Here is a 16,700-nt window from a genome sequence, read left to right as displayed (position 1 = left end):
CAGCCATTAGTCACATTCTGAGCATTTTATTCAACAATCCTATGCCTTAGACCGCTTTTGGCTCCTGGACTAGGCCCTCATTATTCCTGGCATGGGGCCATGCAGCCTGATAGAGCCCCCCAGAGCCCAGCAGCCTGTGGTCACAATGTTATAACTGTTCAATGGCTATAATCGTTTCATCTGCCGCCGTTCCTGTCGGCGCTGCCTTTTCTCGTTGTGCTCTGGCGCCGGGGCACCACTATCTGCCGTGAACCAAGGGCCCAGTACATTCACCCACAGGAGGTAAAGGGCCCGACCTGGAGCCTAGGAGAGAAAAGGTAACTTGAAGCCAGGGTCAGGAAATGAAGGAAGAGAAGGGTTAGGTGCCCCAGCCCCTCCTTGGGAGCCTAACAAGCCACGTACCAGAAGCCAGAAGGACCAGATGTAGAGGGAAAAGCAGCTGAGCACCTGCACAATGGCTGTCAACAGGATCACATCCTTAAGGTGCCTGTGGATAGAAGGGAGACTTCAAGAGCCAAAAATAGTAGATGGGCCCCCATTCAGCTCCCACCCTCTTTAAGTTGCAGGCAGCTGTGGGTCTTGGGCTATCTGGGCCCCAGCACCACAGCCCTGGGGCCGCTCACCTGGGCTGGCAGCGGGGGACACTCACTCTGCCATGCCCTGTTCCATGTTGAGGTCCATTCCACCATCCACCAGGGCCCCATCCTCAGAGAAGGCCGCCTGTGCCATTGACCTCATAGAGTGGTAGCTGGCCCCATATACTGCCAGACTAAAGCCCAGGGCCATCTACAGAACAAAAATGGGAATATCAAAGGCCAGCCCCCAAACCGATGTGCTCACCCACTTCCCAGAATGGGGAACACTTACCCAGGCCCAAAATGAGGCAGATGAGTAGAAGAAGAACAAGGTCACAGAACAGTAAATGGCCTGCAAATAGACATAGAATCAGGCTAGGATCCAAAGCTACCCTTAACCATGGACCTCCCTTGACTCTGACCATGAGACCAGGCTGTGTAAGGAGACAGGTTATTTCTTATAGGGTTGGGGAAGCAGGGGTCTACTCCCCCAGTACTCCCCTGAGTGCACAGACTGCTCTGACACATCAGCCTAGGAAAGCAGCCTCCATATTTGGGGTCCTAAGGGCTCTCCAGTCCATCCTCATTTTGTTGTTTTGTTTTGAATACTCAATATTTTCCCCATACAGGATCTATTCTCTCTCTTTTAATTAGTTTTCTTCTGGAGCCTTGACTCTCACATACATGGCCGCCACCGCAGCCCCACCAGAGCAGAGGATTGTGGGACCTTGAGTAGGCACAGCAACAAGGAGCCAGGCACTTACATTGGCCCCCAGTATGATCCGCAGGTAGAACTTCAGGGTCTCTTTGTTCTCTTCAAATATCTGCTTCTTCCCTCTTGTCCCCACTTTGCCCTTGGGCTGCAGAAGGATAATGAGATGCTTATCAGAGCCCTCCTCAGCAAGGTCCTCCTCATCCTCCCCACGAGCCTGGTTAGCTACCGAGTTCCAGTTGCACTTCGGCCAGTCCTCAAACCTCGCACAATTCTTGGGATGCCCACCCCTCCTCCAGTCAATCCTGGTTAAGGCTGAAAGCATCTTTCCAACAGCCCTAGCGATGATCGCCTCCTGCACACCCTCGAATCCAACACCAGGCTGATATCGGCGGGTTTCCCTGGTAAGGTCCAGCTTTGGGCTTACGATCAAAGGGAACTCCTGAGTAGCGTTGAACAGTGCCCCTCTATGGCCTCCGCTGGAGCAGACCAGATGTCGGCTGACGCCCACACCCTTCAGGCCCCTCAGATCTTTGGCCTACTCTGGTACTGTTACACCGACGCCCACCCCCTACTCCCGCACCAGTTCCGGTTCGGTCCTGCGCCGCTCCCTTCCACCCACTTCGCTCCAGTACAGTCAGGTCACTGAATGACACCTCCCTCTGGCCGACCCACTTCTCTTGATATCCTTCCTCTATTTTCAGTCTCCCAGCCCTGGGAGAGCTTTGCCGATGCGGACCCCGCCCTACTCGCCCTCCTTACCGCCATGGTGCTACGCAAATACCCAGCCGGGGAGACAAGGGAGAGCGAATGAAACCGCAGGCACTAGGTACCACATCGGCAGCACAGGCACTTCCGGTGCAGACCCAAATCGTCACAGCTGGGACGGAAGTGAGTGGTCCACTTCCTTCCATAGTCCCTCCCCCAGAGCCTGCGAGACTACACTCCCCAGATGCCTTGCGCGGGGGCGGAGGCGGCAGGGATGCTATGGCGGAGTCGCTGCCCCTGGAGGTGAGAGGAGGCCTCCCTCAGGCCTAGCTCGGGACAGGCCCCGCCTTCGGGGTCCCGGGCCGTGGGGAGGGGCTGTCAGGCTGCTCGCCGGGTCCCGCCTGCCTGGCGGAAACGACCCGTCCGGGAGATCTTAGGACCTGCAAGCTATGGGTAACGGCTCCGCCTTGGGCCACTCCGTCTCCTTAGTAGAGGGGCATCCTTTTCTTCCCCATCGGGCCCAGGATGGCTGTCCTGTTACCTCAGAGAAGACAGGGCCTCTGCCTGCCCACCTTCTCTTGAGAGGGCCTCCCCTCCCCGTCATTTCTAGAAGATGTCTGCTCCATCCCATCGTCCCCGAAGGGTAACCGATCTTATACCCATTGGCCCCTTGGGATGGATGATCGTTCCATTCCCTCCACCCCGAGAGATGGCTATCTCCTACCTCTGGCGGTCGGAGACAAACTACCCCTCCCATCAACCCCGGGGATGGTCACAGAGTTCTGTCACCGAGGACAGGCCTGCTCCCCGTTCCCTCCGCCCCCAGTGATGGCCGTCCTACCTCCTTGGCCCCTAGGGATGTTTGCTCTTTCTTAGCCTGAAGCAAGACCTCTCTGCTGCTGTTGTTCAGAGAGGATGACAGGTTTGGTCCCCAGTGGACTCTTGGGATGTCCTCTCCATACTTTTCTGAGAGTTGGCCGCTCCTTCCCGCTGCCCACAGGGGACAGGGCATCCTTTCCCCATCAACCCGGGAAAGGCTCTCCTTCCCCTTAGCAAAAATAGGACTGCTCCCACCCTGTTGAACCCCCCATCATGACATCCTTTACCCCCTTCGTCCCAGAGGTTATCTACTTCATCCTTAAAGATCCCAGGAACAGCTAATCATATCTCTAGTAACCCCTTGGGATGGGGTTCATGGGATGGCACTCCATCTTTATCACTGTCTCCTCTGGTCCCTCTGGAAAGGCTATTCCCCTTCTCAGCTCAAAGAATCCCCTGAGTGAGGATGGGTTTTCTGCCCTCCACCTTTGATCCTTGGGTTGGCTGTTGAGCCCCAGAAGATAGGATGGGCACTGTCTTATCTCAGCTTAAACAGGCTTCCCTGCCTCCCCCTGGGGTTGGGGACTTGGTCATTCCCAGTCCCCATCAGTGTTCTCTTCCCCATGTCTAGCCTTCCTCGCCCAGAAGGCTCTTCTCCCCAGTCATTCCCTCAGTAGTTGATCTGCTTTATCTCCCCGCCTCGACAAACCTCCGGTGAAAGTAGAGGTAGAGGACTATCCATCCTTAATTCAATCCAATAAGTGTGGGCTGAGCACCCTCTGTGTGCTGGGGATGAGAGAAGAGGAGATCAGAATGGGCTGATGAGATGAAACTTAAAGAAGGGCATTCCAGGAGAGAGGCCCACATGGGCAAAGAACATAGATAGACATGCTGTGTTTGTAGGACAGAGGGGAGACTGGGTTGGGGAAGCTCTGGGATCAGGAGTCTGGGTGGGCAGGGAGGCCTGGCAGCGCAGGCCCAAGAGTGGAGATTCTGCCCCTCCGGTACTGGGATGCCCTGGAGGTTTTCATCAGGGGTGTGTTGAGACTGAAAGGTGCGTCTTAGGAGCGTTAACCTTGCTGCAGTGTGCAGGATGATTAGCAAGGGTGAGCCTGGAGGCAGGAAGGTCAGCTGGAAAATAGTGGAGGGAATCCAGGTTTGAATGATGAAAATCTGGCTACGAAGTAAAGTTTCAAGAGTAGAAGTGTTAGTAACAGCAATCCAGTGACCACTTATGGACTGCCTAGTAGGTGTCAAGCACATCATATCAAATTTATATATATATAAAGTATAGACATATAATTATATATAACTTTTTTGTGTGAAGACAGGACTCGAACCAGTGACCTTTTGGCTCTCAGCCTGGCACTCAGTCCACTGAGCCACACCAGCCAGAGTGGATTATATATAATTTAGTCCCCATAAGACTATGACCTAGATTTTCTAATATCCCCGTTTTGTAGGTGTGGAAACTGAGGCTCAGAGGGGTCAAGTACCTTGCCTGAGGTCACACAAGTTACACAGTGAGAAAGCAGTGAAGCTGGGATTTGAGTGAGGCTAAGTTAGCCTGGCCTAGAGCCTATGTGTTACACCTGTGTCTGAGAGCAAGGGACAGACAAGCAGACGGGTACAAAGTATTGTCAGACTCTTCAGAGGAGATGCACTGCTGGCATTGAAGCTCAGGTGCTAGAAAGGTGAGAGGTGGGGTGCTTTGGACTGAGGGCAGAATATGAATTCTGGGTGGGACAAAGGTGATGGTAAAATGTTTGAATGAAGGCTCCTGTGGGCAGCTGGCAGCACTGGACTAGCACATGAATAGGACACCGTGTGGATATTGATTGTTCGTTATTCCTATAGCGGTAACTGTTGAAGCCATGCAAGTGAATTTATTATCCTAGAAAAGAAACAGGTTGAAAGACCCAGGTCCAAGCCCTGGGAACCACAGAAGAATCCAGAAACAGCAGTTGGAGTGGTGAGTGGAGCCCTAGAAAACACAGTGTCACAAGAGTCAAGGAAGGAAGATTTCAGAAGAAAAGAAGAGTTGATATTAGGTCATTCCTGGCCTCACAAATGACTCCCTTCTTTCCAGTTCCCTATAGTAGGGCCTCCAACCTCATCCCCCCAGCCTCATAGAACATCAGTGGAGCGAGGGCCTGAGCCTCCCAACCTGGGCCTTGCTAGGATCATACCCTCCAGCTGAGAAGGCAGGCTGGCAGTGGGGAAGATGGGAAAAGAGTGGTTTCCGAGATCTTGGCCTATGAGGGCAGGAGACAGGAGTGTAGCTTCCTGAAAATCAGGAAGGGGCACCTAATTTGCTGGGTTCTAGATCCTACACAAGACATGTTGCTGTTATTTAATTCTCAGAATAACCCACTTCAATCTCACTACAGTTGCCATTTTACAGACAAGGAAAACAGGCTCAGAGAGGTCAGTTGATAGGTAATGATTTAAATTAGGTCTATCTGGTCTCAATGCCCAGGATCTTTTTACCAAACGGGGCAGGGAGCTTGGTTTTTATCAATCTGTACGAGCCTGCGTCCAGGCAGTGCTTAGGCAGGGTTTGCTCACAGTAAAGGTACTTGGGAGGTGAAGAGGGGACGTGAGGAGCCAAGATGCACTAGAAACCAGTGCTGGAGTCCCCTCCGGCCTAGCGTGCTATCAGCCAGAGAAAGTTCCAGAGGCCCCCGGCTCTAACAGCCCCCAATGCCCTGTCTTTTTCCCTCAGATACTCACATATATTCTGAGCTTCCTGCCTCTGTCAGATCAGAAAGAGGCCTCCCTCGTGAATCGGGCTTGGTACTATGCAGCCCAGAATGCCCTTCGGGAGGTAAGGTGCCCACCCTCACCCGGCCCGTTCTCAGTTGTCTCACGTCAGCTTGCTCATGGCCACGCTCATACATCATCCACCCATCCAACCATCATACGTATCCGTACATACATCACATTCATACATGGCTCTGGGTACCATGCCGAGGCTACTGAGGTACAGTCCCTCCCCTGAGGAGCCCAGAGTCCTGTGGAGGAGAAAGACAAGTGATCGTAATGCTGTGTGCTTGGGGCCGTGGCACTGGGAGGAAGGGTGCAGCTGGGAACATGAGGAATGACAGCCAAAGGAGACCAGCAGTATCAGGGAGGGCTTCCTGGAAGAACAGGAGGAGGAAGGTTGGCCTTCCAGGACTGGTAGCAGCACAGGTGAAGGCACCAAGGTGTGAGATAGTTCTGGAAACGACCACACAAGTTCCCTAGGGCTGGGACCTAGATGTATGCGGGAGAAGTGGCAGGAGGTCAGACTGGAAAGGTCAGACGAGAAGCGGGCGCATGTGCCAGGCGGCATTGCTGGGGCTTTCCCTGGTTCCCATCCAGAAGCCTTTAAGGCAGCGTTCGGGCTGGGGAGTGACACGGGGTGATTTGTGTCCTAGAAATCTGCAGTGCAGAGTGGGCCGCAGAGGGCGAGGCGGTGAGGGAGACCGCCCAGCTAGGAGGCGGATGCAGACATCTGTCCTAGCTGGAAGGGCAGGCAGCGGTAACTCTCCGTTTTATTTTTCACTTATCTGATGATTACTGAGTGCAAACAGTTCTCTCATTAGCTGACCGTTTATATTTCCCTCTTTTGTTTGTTCATGCTCTTTATCCATTTAACTGTTGGGGTCTTAGTATTTTTCTTATCTGTTTGTATGAAATTTTTATACATTAAAGAGATTCATCTTTTACATACTTATTGAAATATAGTCCTAGTATGTTTGCCTTTTCATTTGGTTTGTAGATGTGTTTACTTGTGAAGGTAGAGGTTAAATTTCTATGGTGTTGATTTTGTCCATCCTTTTCTTTCTTGTTTCTTCCATTGCGTTTTAAAGTTAGAGAATTTATTATCTAACTTTAAATCCCTTGCCGCTTCGGAGATCTGATAAATACACCCTCATGTTTGTCTTCTGGTTTTTTTTTATTCAGCCTTACTTTTGTAGAGCAGTTTTAGGCTCACAGCAAAAAAAAATGTTTCTTCTGTTTTACAGTGTGAATCTTTATATTAATTGTTGTACTGGTGAAATTATTTTGATTTATGCTATGAGATAGAAAGAAGCTAAACTGATTAGTTTTCAATTAGCCCAAACACCATTTATGTATACTCTTCCCTTCCCCTTCCCTGCTGGATTAGAACCCTCCTCTGCCACACATGAAACGTGGAGGGTCTGTTTGTCGAGTTGTCTAGACGGTGTCACTGAGCTTACTCTCTGAAGGAATTTGATTTGGACTTATTTAAAACTTGAAGTGTGAGACATCTAAATGGTAAAATCTAGTTGGTAGTTGGATTTCTGGGTGAGGAACCCAAGAGAAGGGTCTGGATGAGAAATATCCATTTGGGTGTCATTTAAAAATGCGTGGCAGTTGAGGCCATGGACGTCAGTAAATTCCCTCAGAGGGGAGCATGAGGAGCCCCAGGAACAACAGACCACAGAGAGCGAGAGTCCACGGGCGTGGAAGGGAGCAGGAGCCCAAGGGGGCGGGGACCCCAGGAAGACCCCAGCAAGAGGAGGGCCCCGAGGTCAAAGGCAGAGAGGACTCAAAGTGGAGGACGAACTGGCAAATCCCACGAGCAGCCTGGAAATCAAGAACAGATCATATCCGTAATGATTGCCACCCGGGAAGGTCACCCACAGCTTCAGCAACTTTTGGCAGCTGGGGAAAAATAAACAGATGGATTGAGGGGTGCGTGAGGGAAGAAAGAAGTGCAGAGAGTGACCTCACTTGCGAGAAATTTCCCCACAAAAGGAAGGGAGTAACTAGGGCAGTGATGAGAGGCTGAGGGGGGCTTAGCAAAAGGAGCTCCGTTGGGAGGAATCTCGGTGTGCTTCTCTGCCTGCCGAAGGGAAGCACTGGAGGAGGGGGCATGCAGGCGGAGAGGGACCGGGAATGGTGGGCGCCCCTGGGGTGGCCGGAGAGGCGGCTTCAGCGAGCCAGGCTGGGTCTCTGATGAGCTGGAGAGATTGCCCCCGCTGCTCAGGAACTGGAGGCGTGGGGGCAGCAACATGGGGCTGTTTGCTGAGGAAGTTCCTCGGAGGCTGGTGGCCTCCTTGCTTAGTGCGTGTGGCAGCCGAATGGTGTGAGGGGAGCGAGAAGGGAAGGAGGAGCTGGGGCCATGGCAGAGAGGGTTGGGACTCTCACAGGGCAGGGGGACGATGGAGAGTCCCCAGAGGCACACCAGAGGGCCTCGGTCACTCAGAGTCCAGTCGGTGCTGCCCGCCGGGCCTAACCCTGTGCGGGAGGGGGGGGGGGGATGAGGCCCACCGCAAAGGAGCGGTAATGGGATGAAGTGCAGCCTGCCCCGGTGGGGAGTGGGTGGCGGGGGAAGGAAAGGTGAGAGGGAGAGAGTGAAAGAAACCTCAGGGAACCCTCTTGCCTACAGACTGGGTCTTTCTCTTTTTTTGGTGACCCCAAAAGAGGCCGATGGGGAGGAAGCCAGAAGGTCGGAGGGAAGCCAAGAGGGAAGAGTCTCAGAACCCCCAGTGGGAGACAGCTCCAGGGGGAGACCGGCCACCCACACAGGGGGCACAGTAGAGGTTGATGGCCCTCCTGGAGGGGGGCTGTTGCCAGGAACAAGCGGCTCTGTGGTGGCAGTGGGGGGAGGGTGTGCCCACGTGCTTCCAAGAAGCGTGGCTGTGGAGGGAAGGGGAGAGAGGAGAGGTGAGAAGGGGGTGCAGGGTCAAGGGAGGTTTTTTGTTGTTTAAGACCCTGGGGCGTCTGTGGACTCTGGGGAAGGCCGGGACGGCCTCAGCAGACCAGGAAGGGCATTGCGTTGAACTAGAGAGCAAGAGAGGGGAGGAGGGCGGAGTGGGCTCTGCCGGGAGTGGGCTGGTGGGTGTGGCGAGGGGAAGGCCTTTCCACTGATGGCTTTGGCTTCTTCTAGAAACAGCAGGTCACCTCTGAGAAGGCTGGAGGGAGGGAGGGTGCCTCAGATTAGCCTTGGTGGCTGGAGGACAGGGGGCCTGGAGAGAATTCTCAAGGGGGATGAGAAGAGCTGGGGGTAGGGGGCCAGGAGTGGCCATTGGCTGACGGTACAAGCCGGAGGGGAGACCATGGCTTTCTCCACACAGAATCCCCCACAACTCCTGCAGAATTCTGTATCCTCAGCACACACCCAGAGGAGGCAGCGGGCAAAGAGGATGGGTACAACAGCATGCCGGCTGGGGCCACGGGGACCCTGAGAAGATGTAATCAGGGGAGAGACCTCTTGGAGCCCAGCAAAGGAGAGGGCAGAAGAAGCAAAGTGGGCAGTCAGGCCCTGGGCTGTAGGTGAGATTGGAATAGGAGTTAAGGGAGTGAGGTGAAGAAGAGGTGGGGTCAGAGTTGGGGATCTTAGAGCCCACTATTTTAGAGCTGGGGCTGCTCCAGATAGAACATCGACAGAGACCAGTTTGGTGCTTCTGCAAAACCCAGCCCCCCTGGGCTGGCAGCACTGGGAGGCCAGGCCCCAGGTACCAGGGCATCTAGGGCCCTGCTGACACCACCGCCACGTCCCAGAGAGCAATCTGCAGAACCTGCAGGCAGGAACCATCTTCCAGGGCCCGGCGTGTGCAGGGTGATAAGCAGGTAGTGCCCCAGCCAGCAGGAGCTATGGAAGATCCTGGCTCACCAGGCCAGGCTGGGATACTGGACTTGGTGACTTCTTATTCTCCCTGACCTGCCCCACTTAATCCCAATTTTTCCCAAATAAGAAAGTAGACAAAGGCAGCACCCCCACATACACCCAGGGGTGTCTCCCAGAGGTGGGGTGGTGGGGGCTGGTTGCCAGCTGCTGGGTTAGTCACTGGGGAGAATCAGGACACCTCAGCTTCTGCCCTCCTCTGCCTGCTGTTGCCTGAGGTGTTTATGAAGACCTGGAGGTCTGGCTCCTCTCTAGAGACCAAAGCCCCAGGGCCTGTGTTTTCTCAGAGGCCTTCTTGAGGACAGGTGGGCTAGCTTTGGATCCCTGTACCAGCAGACAGAGGGCCATTTCTCTAGCAGATGGCCCTCCAAGCCTGCACCCAGGCCTGCGGCCTCAGCTCCGGCTTCGGTAGGTGCAGTGAAATGCTGCTGGCCCCTGTGACAAAGGACGTGTCACTTTGGGCAGGTGCAGGGCATTTCCCAAATGACTGCATTTCCTCTTAAGATACCGGCATTGGGAAAGGAGGAGACCAGAGGCAGTTGGTCCCTCTGTGGACAGGGCTGCTAAGACTGGAGTAGGTACCCTTCCTCGAGCCTCTGGAAGCATCTTCCAAGGGCCGGGGGAGGGGCTTCGCTATACCAGGGCCAAAGACAAGGGCCCAGGAGCCTGTTCCTCCTGCCTGCTGCTCTGCCCCCCCCCCCCCCCCACAGATGACACATGTCCCCAAAAGGCTGTTTCCTGGCCTCCTGCACTTGGAGTCCAGGCCACCTGGGTGGTGACTCATAGGCTGCCCCCTCCCCACCAAGAAAAATGGTGGGGAGCAGGGAGGTGGGCGAGCTGGAAGGCCTTTAGACCAGGCCCTGTCCCTTTGTCCAGTGGCTTTTGCTGCTCCCAGCCAGCCCTGGACTTGGACCCTGGGCTGACTGCCAGTGCCCTCCCTCAGCTGTCTGTCTACCTTGTTCCCAGGGAGGCAGCGGGAAAGGGGGAACATCCCTGCCCCTCTAGGCGGGGGGGAGGAAGGGAAGAAGAAAGACTGAAGGCAGAGGGAGCTGGGGCCTGTAGTGCAGCACGTGACTGAGGGGGTGCAGGTGCTGCCCTGGCAACCAGCAGGCTCTGCACTCCCCCAGCCACGTTTCACTCCATGCAGCATCTGGCACGCAGGGCTCTGACACAGTTGGAGGCCAGCTTTACCTTTCCTTTCTAAAACCTCTTCTCCCTGACCTTTTCATCGCACTCCCCACCCTCACACTGGGATCTTCCCCAGCTCTCCTTAACTCTGAAAGGGTGGCCCAGGTCCTTGGGAGTACCCCTACCCCACTGTGTCCCTGTGTCCATGAGGGGATTTGCGGGGGCGGTGCTGCTGTCACCCTAATGACCATGTTCGGGGAGTAGGGTGCGGGAAGGGAGCTTGGTTTGACTCCTGGTTCCTGTGGAAGCGGCCAGGAGCTGGTCCCCATCACTTACCACGCGCTCCCTCCTGTGCTGACAGCAATGGGGCCCTAGGTGGCTGCTTCCTTCTGGGCTGGTTTCCCCACACCTGGAGATGAGCTCCGTGTGTCTCTCTGGGAGGATCCTGTTGTTAAGCATCTTGCAGGGGTGCCTATTATGCTTTCTGCGTCCCTTTGAAGCTGTGCTGTGGGGTACAGCAGGGAACCAGAGCCTGTTCTTACCGCTGCTGACAGGGCGGGTTTTTCAGGGAGCTCGCTCTCCTGCATCAGGACCGTGTTGATAGGCCGAAACGAGAGCCTGGCTTAGTACCACTGCCTGCAACCTGGGCACGCTCAGGTAGAGAAACAGCGCTAGGATCTTAGAAGCCAATCCCTCCTCTCCCCTCTGCCACAGACCTGTTCAGCCAAGACCTGTACCAACTGCCCCTTGGCTCCCTCTGGCACGAGGTCAGGGAAAATTTTGTGAAAAATCTCAACTGGGGGAGCCCCAAACTCCTGCACAAGCCAGCGTACTCCCGCAATGACTTATCCCTGAGCTGCCCCCACCCTCTACCCCTGCCACAGCCGTGTCCTCTCCTCTCTCGCCCCCCTGTTCCTCTACAGCAAGGCCAGCTCGGCTTCTCTGATACTCATTGTCTTAGTTCCTGCCCCCAGAAATGGAGGCTCCTTTTTCCTTACTGGGATAAGATGGACCCTCCAGAGATGAGCCTCAGGGGTCACAAGCACATCCTGAACTCTGGAGCCCATGGAGCTCACCCGTGTTAGCGCGTGCACACACATTTGCATGCATGCACATATTTTCACTTACACACGAAACCCATTTTTGCAAGCATTTTGTGGCTGAGACACCAAAGCCACCAGGGGACCTTGGCTTCTGCCTGCCCCGGACCTCTGGCATCTGGGCCACAGAAGGTTGTAGTCAATGACACCTGCCTCACTTCTTCCTGTTCTGAGGGCTATTTATATGCTTTCAAGAAAGTAGGGGAGGCTGGTTGCTTAGCTCAGGCCAAGGGCTGAGTCCATGGGTCTCAGGGCCACCTTCTCAAAGTCCCAAAGGTTGGGGTCCAGCATAATTTGTCCTGCTTCCTGGAGGCTTTGCTGGTCTCCTCTGGGCCCTCCCAGCCCTCCTGTACTCAGCATGCCAGCTCCCCATGGGACTCCATAGGCATCCAGACCCATCCATCACTAACTGCCCTGCCCTCCTAAATCATCCATCCCCTTGAGCCCCAGTGTGACTTGTCCTCCCAGCTCCCAGTTTCCACCAGTGCCTCTCAAACACACATGACGTCACATACTACAGGGGTCCCCTTGTAGAAGGGCCCTTCCCTGACCTGCCCTCAACCTCTAATCAGCAACTTGCCCCCAGACCTGACGCCCATCACCCTCTGAGACCAGAGGGCTAACCCAGGCCTGCTGCTGCCCTTTAGACAAACGTGCGGTACAACATCCCCGTGTCCTCGGCCTCCCTCCCAGCCATCGAGAGCCTGGGCCTCAGGGGCATTTCCTGCATCGGCCTGACCAACCTGGATGGCTCACCAGCCTCACAACAGGTGCTGCAGTCTGTTGCCCACCACCTGGGCCCGCACCTGCAGAGCTTGTGCCTCAGTGGGGGCAGCCCCACAGAGGCCTCCTTTGTGACCCTGATCCTGAGCTGCCCAGCTCTGCGTAGCCTTGACCTCAGTGGCTGCAACAGCCTCTTTGCATCAGGCATGCTGCTAGCTCAGCCTGAAATGGCACAGCGGGTCCACCAGGCACTGAGCAATCTCCGTGAGCTCAACCTGGCCGGCCTGCGAGACCTGGCGGATCTCAGTTTCAATCGGCTCAGCAGTTGTGCCCCCGGCCTGGAGCGCCTCTCCTTGGCCTATTGTCACCTCACCTTCGAGGTAGGCCCAGCCCGGGGATCCATTGGCCCCCAGGACTCCTCCCCCTCCCAACTCTCCTTCTGCAACCTGCTTCGATTCTTGAAGGAGCGGGCTGGTAGGCTGTACGCCCTGGACCTGAGTGGCACTGGCTTGCCACCCGAGGCCCTGCAGGCCCTGGGCCAGGTGGCCGGGCTACGGCTTCAGGAGCTGAGCCTGCATAGCTGCCGGGACCTCTCCACAGAGGCCGTGGCTGCCCTTTGCCGCCTACAGCCGGGCCTTACCTCCCTGGACCTCAGCGGCTGCTCAGAACTGGCTGACGGGGCGCTCTTGGCTGTGAGCCGGGGTCTGCGGCACCTGCAGCGCCTGAGGCTGAGGAAGCTGCAGCGGCTGACAGATGCGGGATGTACAGCCCTGGGGGGCCTGCACGAGCTACAGAGCCTCGACATGGCCGAGTGCTGTCTGGTGAGCGGGCGGGAACTGGCCCAGGCCCTGGGCTCGGTGCGCGGAGCTCCACCCCCACTGGCCTCCCTCAGCCTGGCCTACTGCTCCTCACTCAAGGTGAGCCTACCATCCCCTTCCTTCCTCACCAGGGCCGGAAGCTGGGGGAACTGGGTGTGTGGCACCAGTGGGGAGCTGCCTGGTATTTGTGTCCAAGGAATAGTAGTTAGAACTGAACTTGGGACCCAGTCTGGGACGGGGTAGGAGCCTAGACCAAGACAGCACGGCCCCCAACACTCCTGGCAGCCCCCCACTGTGGGCTCAGGCGAGGGGAAGTCCGAGAGACCAGGGTGGCCCAGCCCACGAGGGAACTGCTGCAGGCTGCAGAGGGTGCAGTGGGTGGGTGTTCCAGGGGCAAGGAAGCCAGGCGGAAGGAGGTGACAGAACGGAGCCCTGTGGGGAAGGGACACCGAGGTTACCCAGAAGAGGTCTCTCCGGCAGGGCCTGAAGGAGCTAATGTGATGTGGGAGCTGCAGGGTCACTGTTTGGCTGAAGCCGGTCCCTCTGGGTGGCACCCCTGCCTTGGCAGTGTGGGTCCTCTTTAGTGGGTTTTCCTCTAGTCCACCAGTGAGACCAGGGGATTCCCAACCTGAAGACCGTCTCTAACTTTTCCCCCACAAGCTCCTCCCTCCCCAGGCCCTACCCATTCTTCCTTGCCCCGCTACTGTCTCTCAGCAGACCTCTCTGGAGCCTCACATCTTGTCTCCATCTCAGCACAGCAGTCTCCTGCCCTCGGCCCTGAGCTCTGCTCCCCTCGCCACAACTGCTCCTGCCGGGTGGCAGCCCTCCGCCCGCCATGACCCCACAGTTGCGCATCAAAGCCACAGGGAGCGTTCTGATTGTGTCAGTTGGGCCGGATGGCTGCCACCAGTTCAGCAAGCTGTGGGCAGAGGGCAGCCTCAGCCCACCCTTTCAGCGGGGACTGGGGGCACGATCTGGGCAGACACCATAGGAATTTCCACCTGCATCTTTCCTGCCCTGGCCAGCCTAGGCCTTTATCCTCCAGCAAACTCTTCCTAGTGTCCTACCCGCCATGGCCCGCTCTGTCCACTCTGCCCGTTCACAGCACAAGACATCGTTGCTTCCCTCTGGGGACCCTCTGGGACCTCCCTATTGCCTGTGGGGCCAGAACCTTGGGCAGAACCTTCCTAGTGACCCTTGTCAAGCCTGGTGACAAGCCACCTCTCCATTGCCCTCTGATCTCCCTTCTCCACTTTCCTCCTAGGACACCTCAGTGTTCTCCCTGACCCGAGCGCTGGGCCCAAGTCTCAGGGTGCTAGACTTATCCTCTTGTGTGGCCCTCACCAACCGGACCCTGCAGGCCATCTGCACCTACCTCACTCCCCTCTCGGTCCTGCGCCTGGCCTGGTGCAAGGAGCTCCGTGACTGGGGGCTTCTGGGACTGGGGGAACCAAGTGAGGAGCCAGCACAGGGATCCCAGGTGTGGGACCCTCGAGGTCATGGAGGGTGGGGTGGTCCCTGGGTTCACCTGACCTCCTGCCCCTCCTGAGTCTCCTTCTCGGAACACTTGAGTGCCAACTCAGGAGGGAGGACCCTGAGAAGCAGGGGCCTCTCCCCACAGCCACACCCAGAGCTGGAACATCAGGCCTCAGGCCCCACGGCGGCCCCTTCTCCCCAGCCTCAGGGGCCCTCCCTGCTCATGCTGCGGGCCCTGCAGGAGTTGGACCTCACAGCCTGCAGCAAGCTGACTGACGCCAGCTTGGCAAAGGTGTGGGGCTGGGGGTGTGGGGAGGCTGAAGGGCCTGGGGCTGGAGCCGGGGCCTGGGCTGACCCACTACTTGCTTGGAAAAAGTTTCTCACTAGCTTCTGCCGCCTGTGGCCTCTCCTTTAGCTGTGGGTGGGGGAACCTAGAAGAGCCCTGGGCCCTGGGCTCCAGGACCATACGACACCCCATCCCGACACCCCCATCCTTGCAGGTGCTCCGGTTCCCCAGGCTGAGGCACTTGTCACTGAGCCTGTTGCCAGCACTCACAGACGAGGGCTTGGTGGCTGTGGCCAGAGGCTGCCCTAGCCTGGAGCGCTTGGCGCTGAGTCACTGTGGCCTCCTCAGCGATGAGGGCTGGGCCCAGGCAGCCAGCTCCTGGCCGAGGCTGCAGCACCTCAACCTGTCCAGCTGCAGTCAGCTCACAGAGCAGTGAGTGTGTCCGATGATGCCACAGCGCCAGGGCCGGGCGGGGGCCCCACGCTGGGCCAGGCACCCACACGGTGACCTCCCTGCAGGACGCTGGATTCCATTGGGCAGGCATGCAAGCAGATCCAGATGTTAGATGTCGCCATGTGCCCTGGTATTAGCATGGCTGCCGTCAGGCGATTCCAAGCCCAACTGCCCCAGGTGACCTGCATCCAGTCACGCTTCGTAGGAGGGGCTGACCTGACCCTAACACTCTGAGACCAGGTGGGTAAGCAGCCCCTGTTGCTCAGCCTCCACAGTCCCTAGCCCTGGCTTTTGGACCTGGGGTTTGACTCCTGTTTCCCTCTGCTATGTGCAAGAGCCCCTTCCCCCAGCTGTAAATACCTTTGCTAGGCCTGGAGGTGGGACTAATCCAAGGAAGCCCAGGGTGCTTCCTACCCCGGTCTACCCCACAGCCCGGCGAGGGCTTCTTTCCAGCTCCGTGTGGCTGCCACAGGCACCTGCAAGTGCCCGTTCCCGCTCTGCTGGCCAAGCCCGGGTCCGGAAGCACCAGGCCTGTAGGTGGCAGGGGCCGGTGCTGGGGAGGAGCAGACCACCTGCCCTTTGCCCTGCCCACTTCTCCCACCTAAAGCCTGTGCCCCACCTTGCTCCCTACAGGAGCTCCTCTAGTCCCGCACCAGCACTGAACTTTAGCAGCCAAGCCAGCCTTTGTTGTAAACCCAAACGAGATTAAAAATTCCAGATTTTACCTCCTTATCTGAAGTTCTCAGACTGAAAAGCCCCTCCCTTCCCCTCCCCCCACCTCAGCTGAAGCAGCCCAGACCAACCCAGGGGTGATGGGAGAAACACCGAGACAACTTCTTCCTCAGGCATGGCCAAAACCCCCCAGAGTGGGAGACTCCAAAAGTCTCCCCCAGCATGAGCTCCCGGGCAGGTCCCGTAGCAAAGGGACATCTGCGTGCACTTGCCCAGCCAGACCCCAGGAACGTACTGATTGATGATGCCAGAGTCCACAAGGCTGTCTTCATAAAAAAGAGGACAGCGAATGGCATCTCTGGGTAGGAAGGGGCATCAGAGGTCATCTAGTCCAACCTCTTACACAGTACCAGTGAATTTTCAACAGCAGCTCTGAGAATGTCTCTGGCCCTCCATACGTCTACCTACACTTTGTCCATCTGTCCATCAGTTCTAGGAGCAGCCAGCCGGGCTGCCTCATTGCCTGCTTCATGTGGGGATTCAGAGGGGACGAAGCCTGCCCAACCTCTGGGCCAGCTGGGGAGGCAGAT

The 16,700-nt window shown here is 56.7% G+C and overlaps 2 protein-coding genes across 4 annotated transcripts; one reads left to right on the top strand and one right to left on the bottom strand.

Moving 5' to 3' along the window:
• Positions 1–10: 10 nt before the first annotated feature.
• Positions 11–2,166, bottom strand: TMEM208 (transmembrane protein 208). The gene is made up of 6 exons (XM_028501801.2): positions 2,050–2,166; positions 1,340–1,435; positions 868–927; positions 650–786; positions 403–487; positions 11–303 (listed from the first exon to the last, which is right to left on the bottom strand). The coding sequence occupies exons 1-6, from the start codon at positions 2,053–2,055 to the stop codon at positions 166–168; spliced, it is 522 nt and encodes a 173-aa protein (XP_028357602.1). The 5' UTR covers positions 2,056–2,166; the 3' UTR covers positions 11–165.
• Positions 2,068–16,170, top strand: LRRC29 (leucine rich repeat containing 29). Of its 3 annotated transcripts, XM_028534725.2 has the most exons (8): positions 2,068–2,298; positions 5,540–5,641; positions 12,330–13,322; positions 14,488–14,703; positions 14,845–14,991; positions 15,200–15,417; positions 15,504–15,678; positions 15,870–16,170. In XM_028534725.2, the coding sequence occupies exons 1-7, from the start codon at positions 2,098–2,100 to the stop codon at positions 15,670–15,672; spliced, it is 2,046 nt and encodes a 681-aa protein (XP_028390526.2). In that variant the 5' UTR covers positions 2,068–2,097; the 3' UTR covers positions 15,673–15,678; positions 15,870–16,170. The 3 variants fall into 3 exon arrangements, with proteins under 3 accessions (XP_028390526.2, XP_028390527.2, XP_035867889.1); XM_028534726.2 differs by having other exon boundaries at positions 15,504–16,170; XM_036011996.1 differs by lacking the exon at positions 14,488–14,703 and having other exon boundaries at positions 15,504–16,170.
• The last annotated feature ends 530 nt before the right edge of the window (positions 16,171–16,700 follow it).

Source organism: Phyllostomus discolor, chromosome 12 (assembly GCF_004126475.2).
Source record: "Phyllostomus discolor isolate MPI-MPIP mPhyDis1 chromosome 12, mPhyDis1.pri.v3, whole genome shotgun sequence".
Lineage (NCBI taxonomy): Eukaryota > Metazoa > Chordata > Mammalia > Chiroptera > Phyllostomidae > Phyllostomus > Phyllostomus discolor.
This window is presented reverse-complemented; position numbering and strand designations above follow the sequence as displayed.

Excerpts from the sequence above, each read along its gene's own strand:
- TMEM208 (XM_028501801.2), bottom strand. Across the intron at positions 488-649 it reads ATGGAACAGGGCATGGCAGA|GCACCTTAAGGATGTGATCC; the intron begins GTGAGTGTCCCC and ends TTCTATCCACAG. Across the intron at positions 304-402 it reads TCTGGTCCTTCTGGCTTCTG|GCTCCAGGTCGGGCCCTTTA; the intron begins GTACGTGGCTTG and ends TTTCTCTCCTAG.
- LRRC29 (XM_028534725.2), top strand. The coding sequence starts at position 2,098 with ATGAAACCGCAGGCACTAGGTACCACATCGGCAGCACAGGCACTTCCG. Across the intron at positions 2,299-5,539 it reads CGGAGTCGCTGCCCCTGGAG|ATACTCACATATATTCTGAG; the intron begins GTGAGAGGAGGC and ends TTTTTCCCTCAG. Across the intron at positions 14,992-15,199 it reads CTGACGCCAGCTTGGCAAAG|GTGCTCCGGTTCCCCAGGCT; the intron begins GTGTGGGGCTGG and ends CCATCCTTGCAG.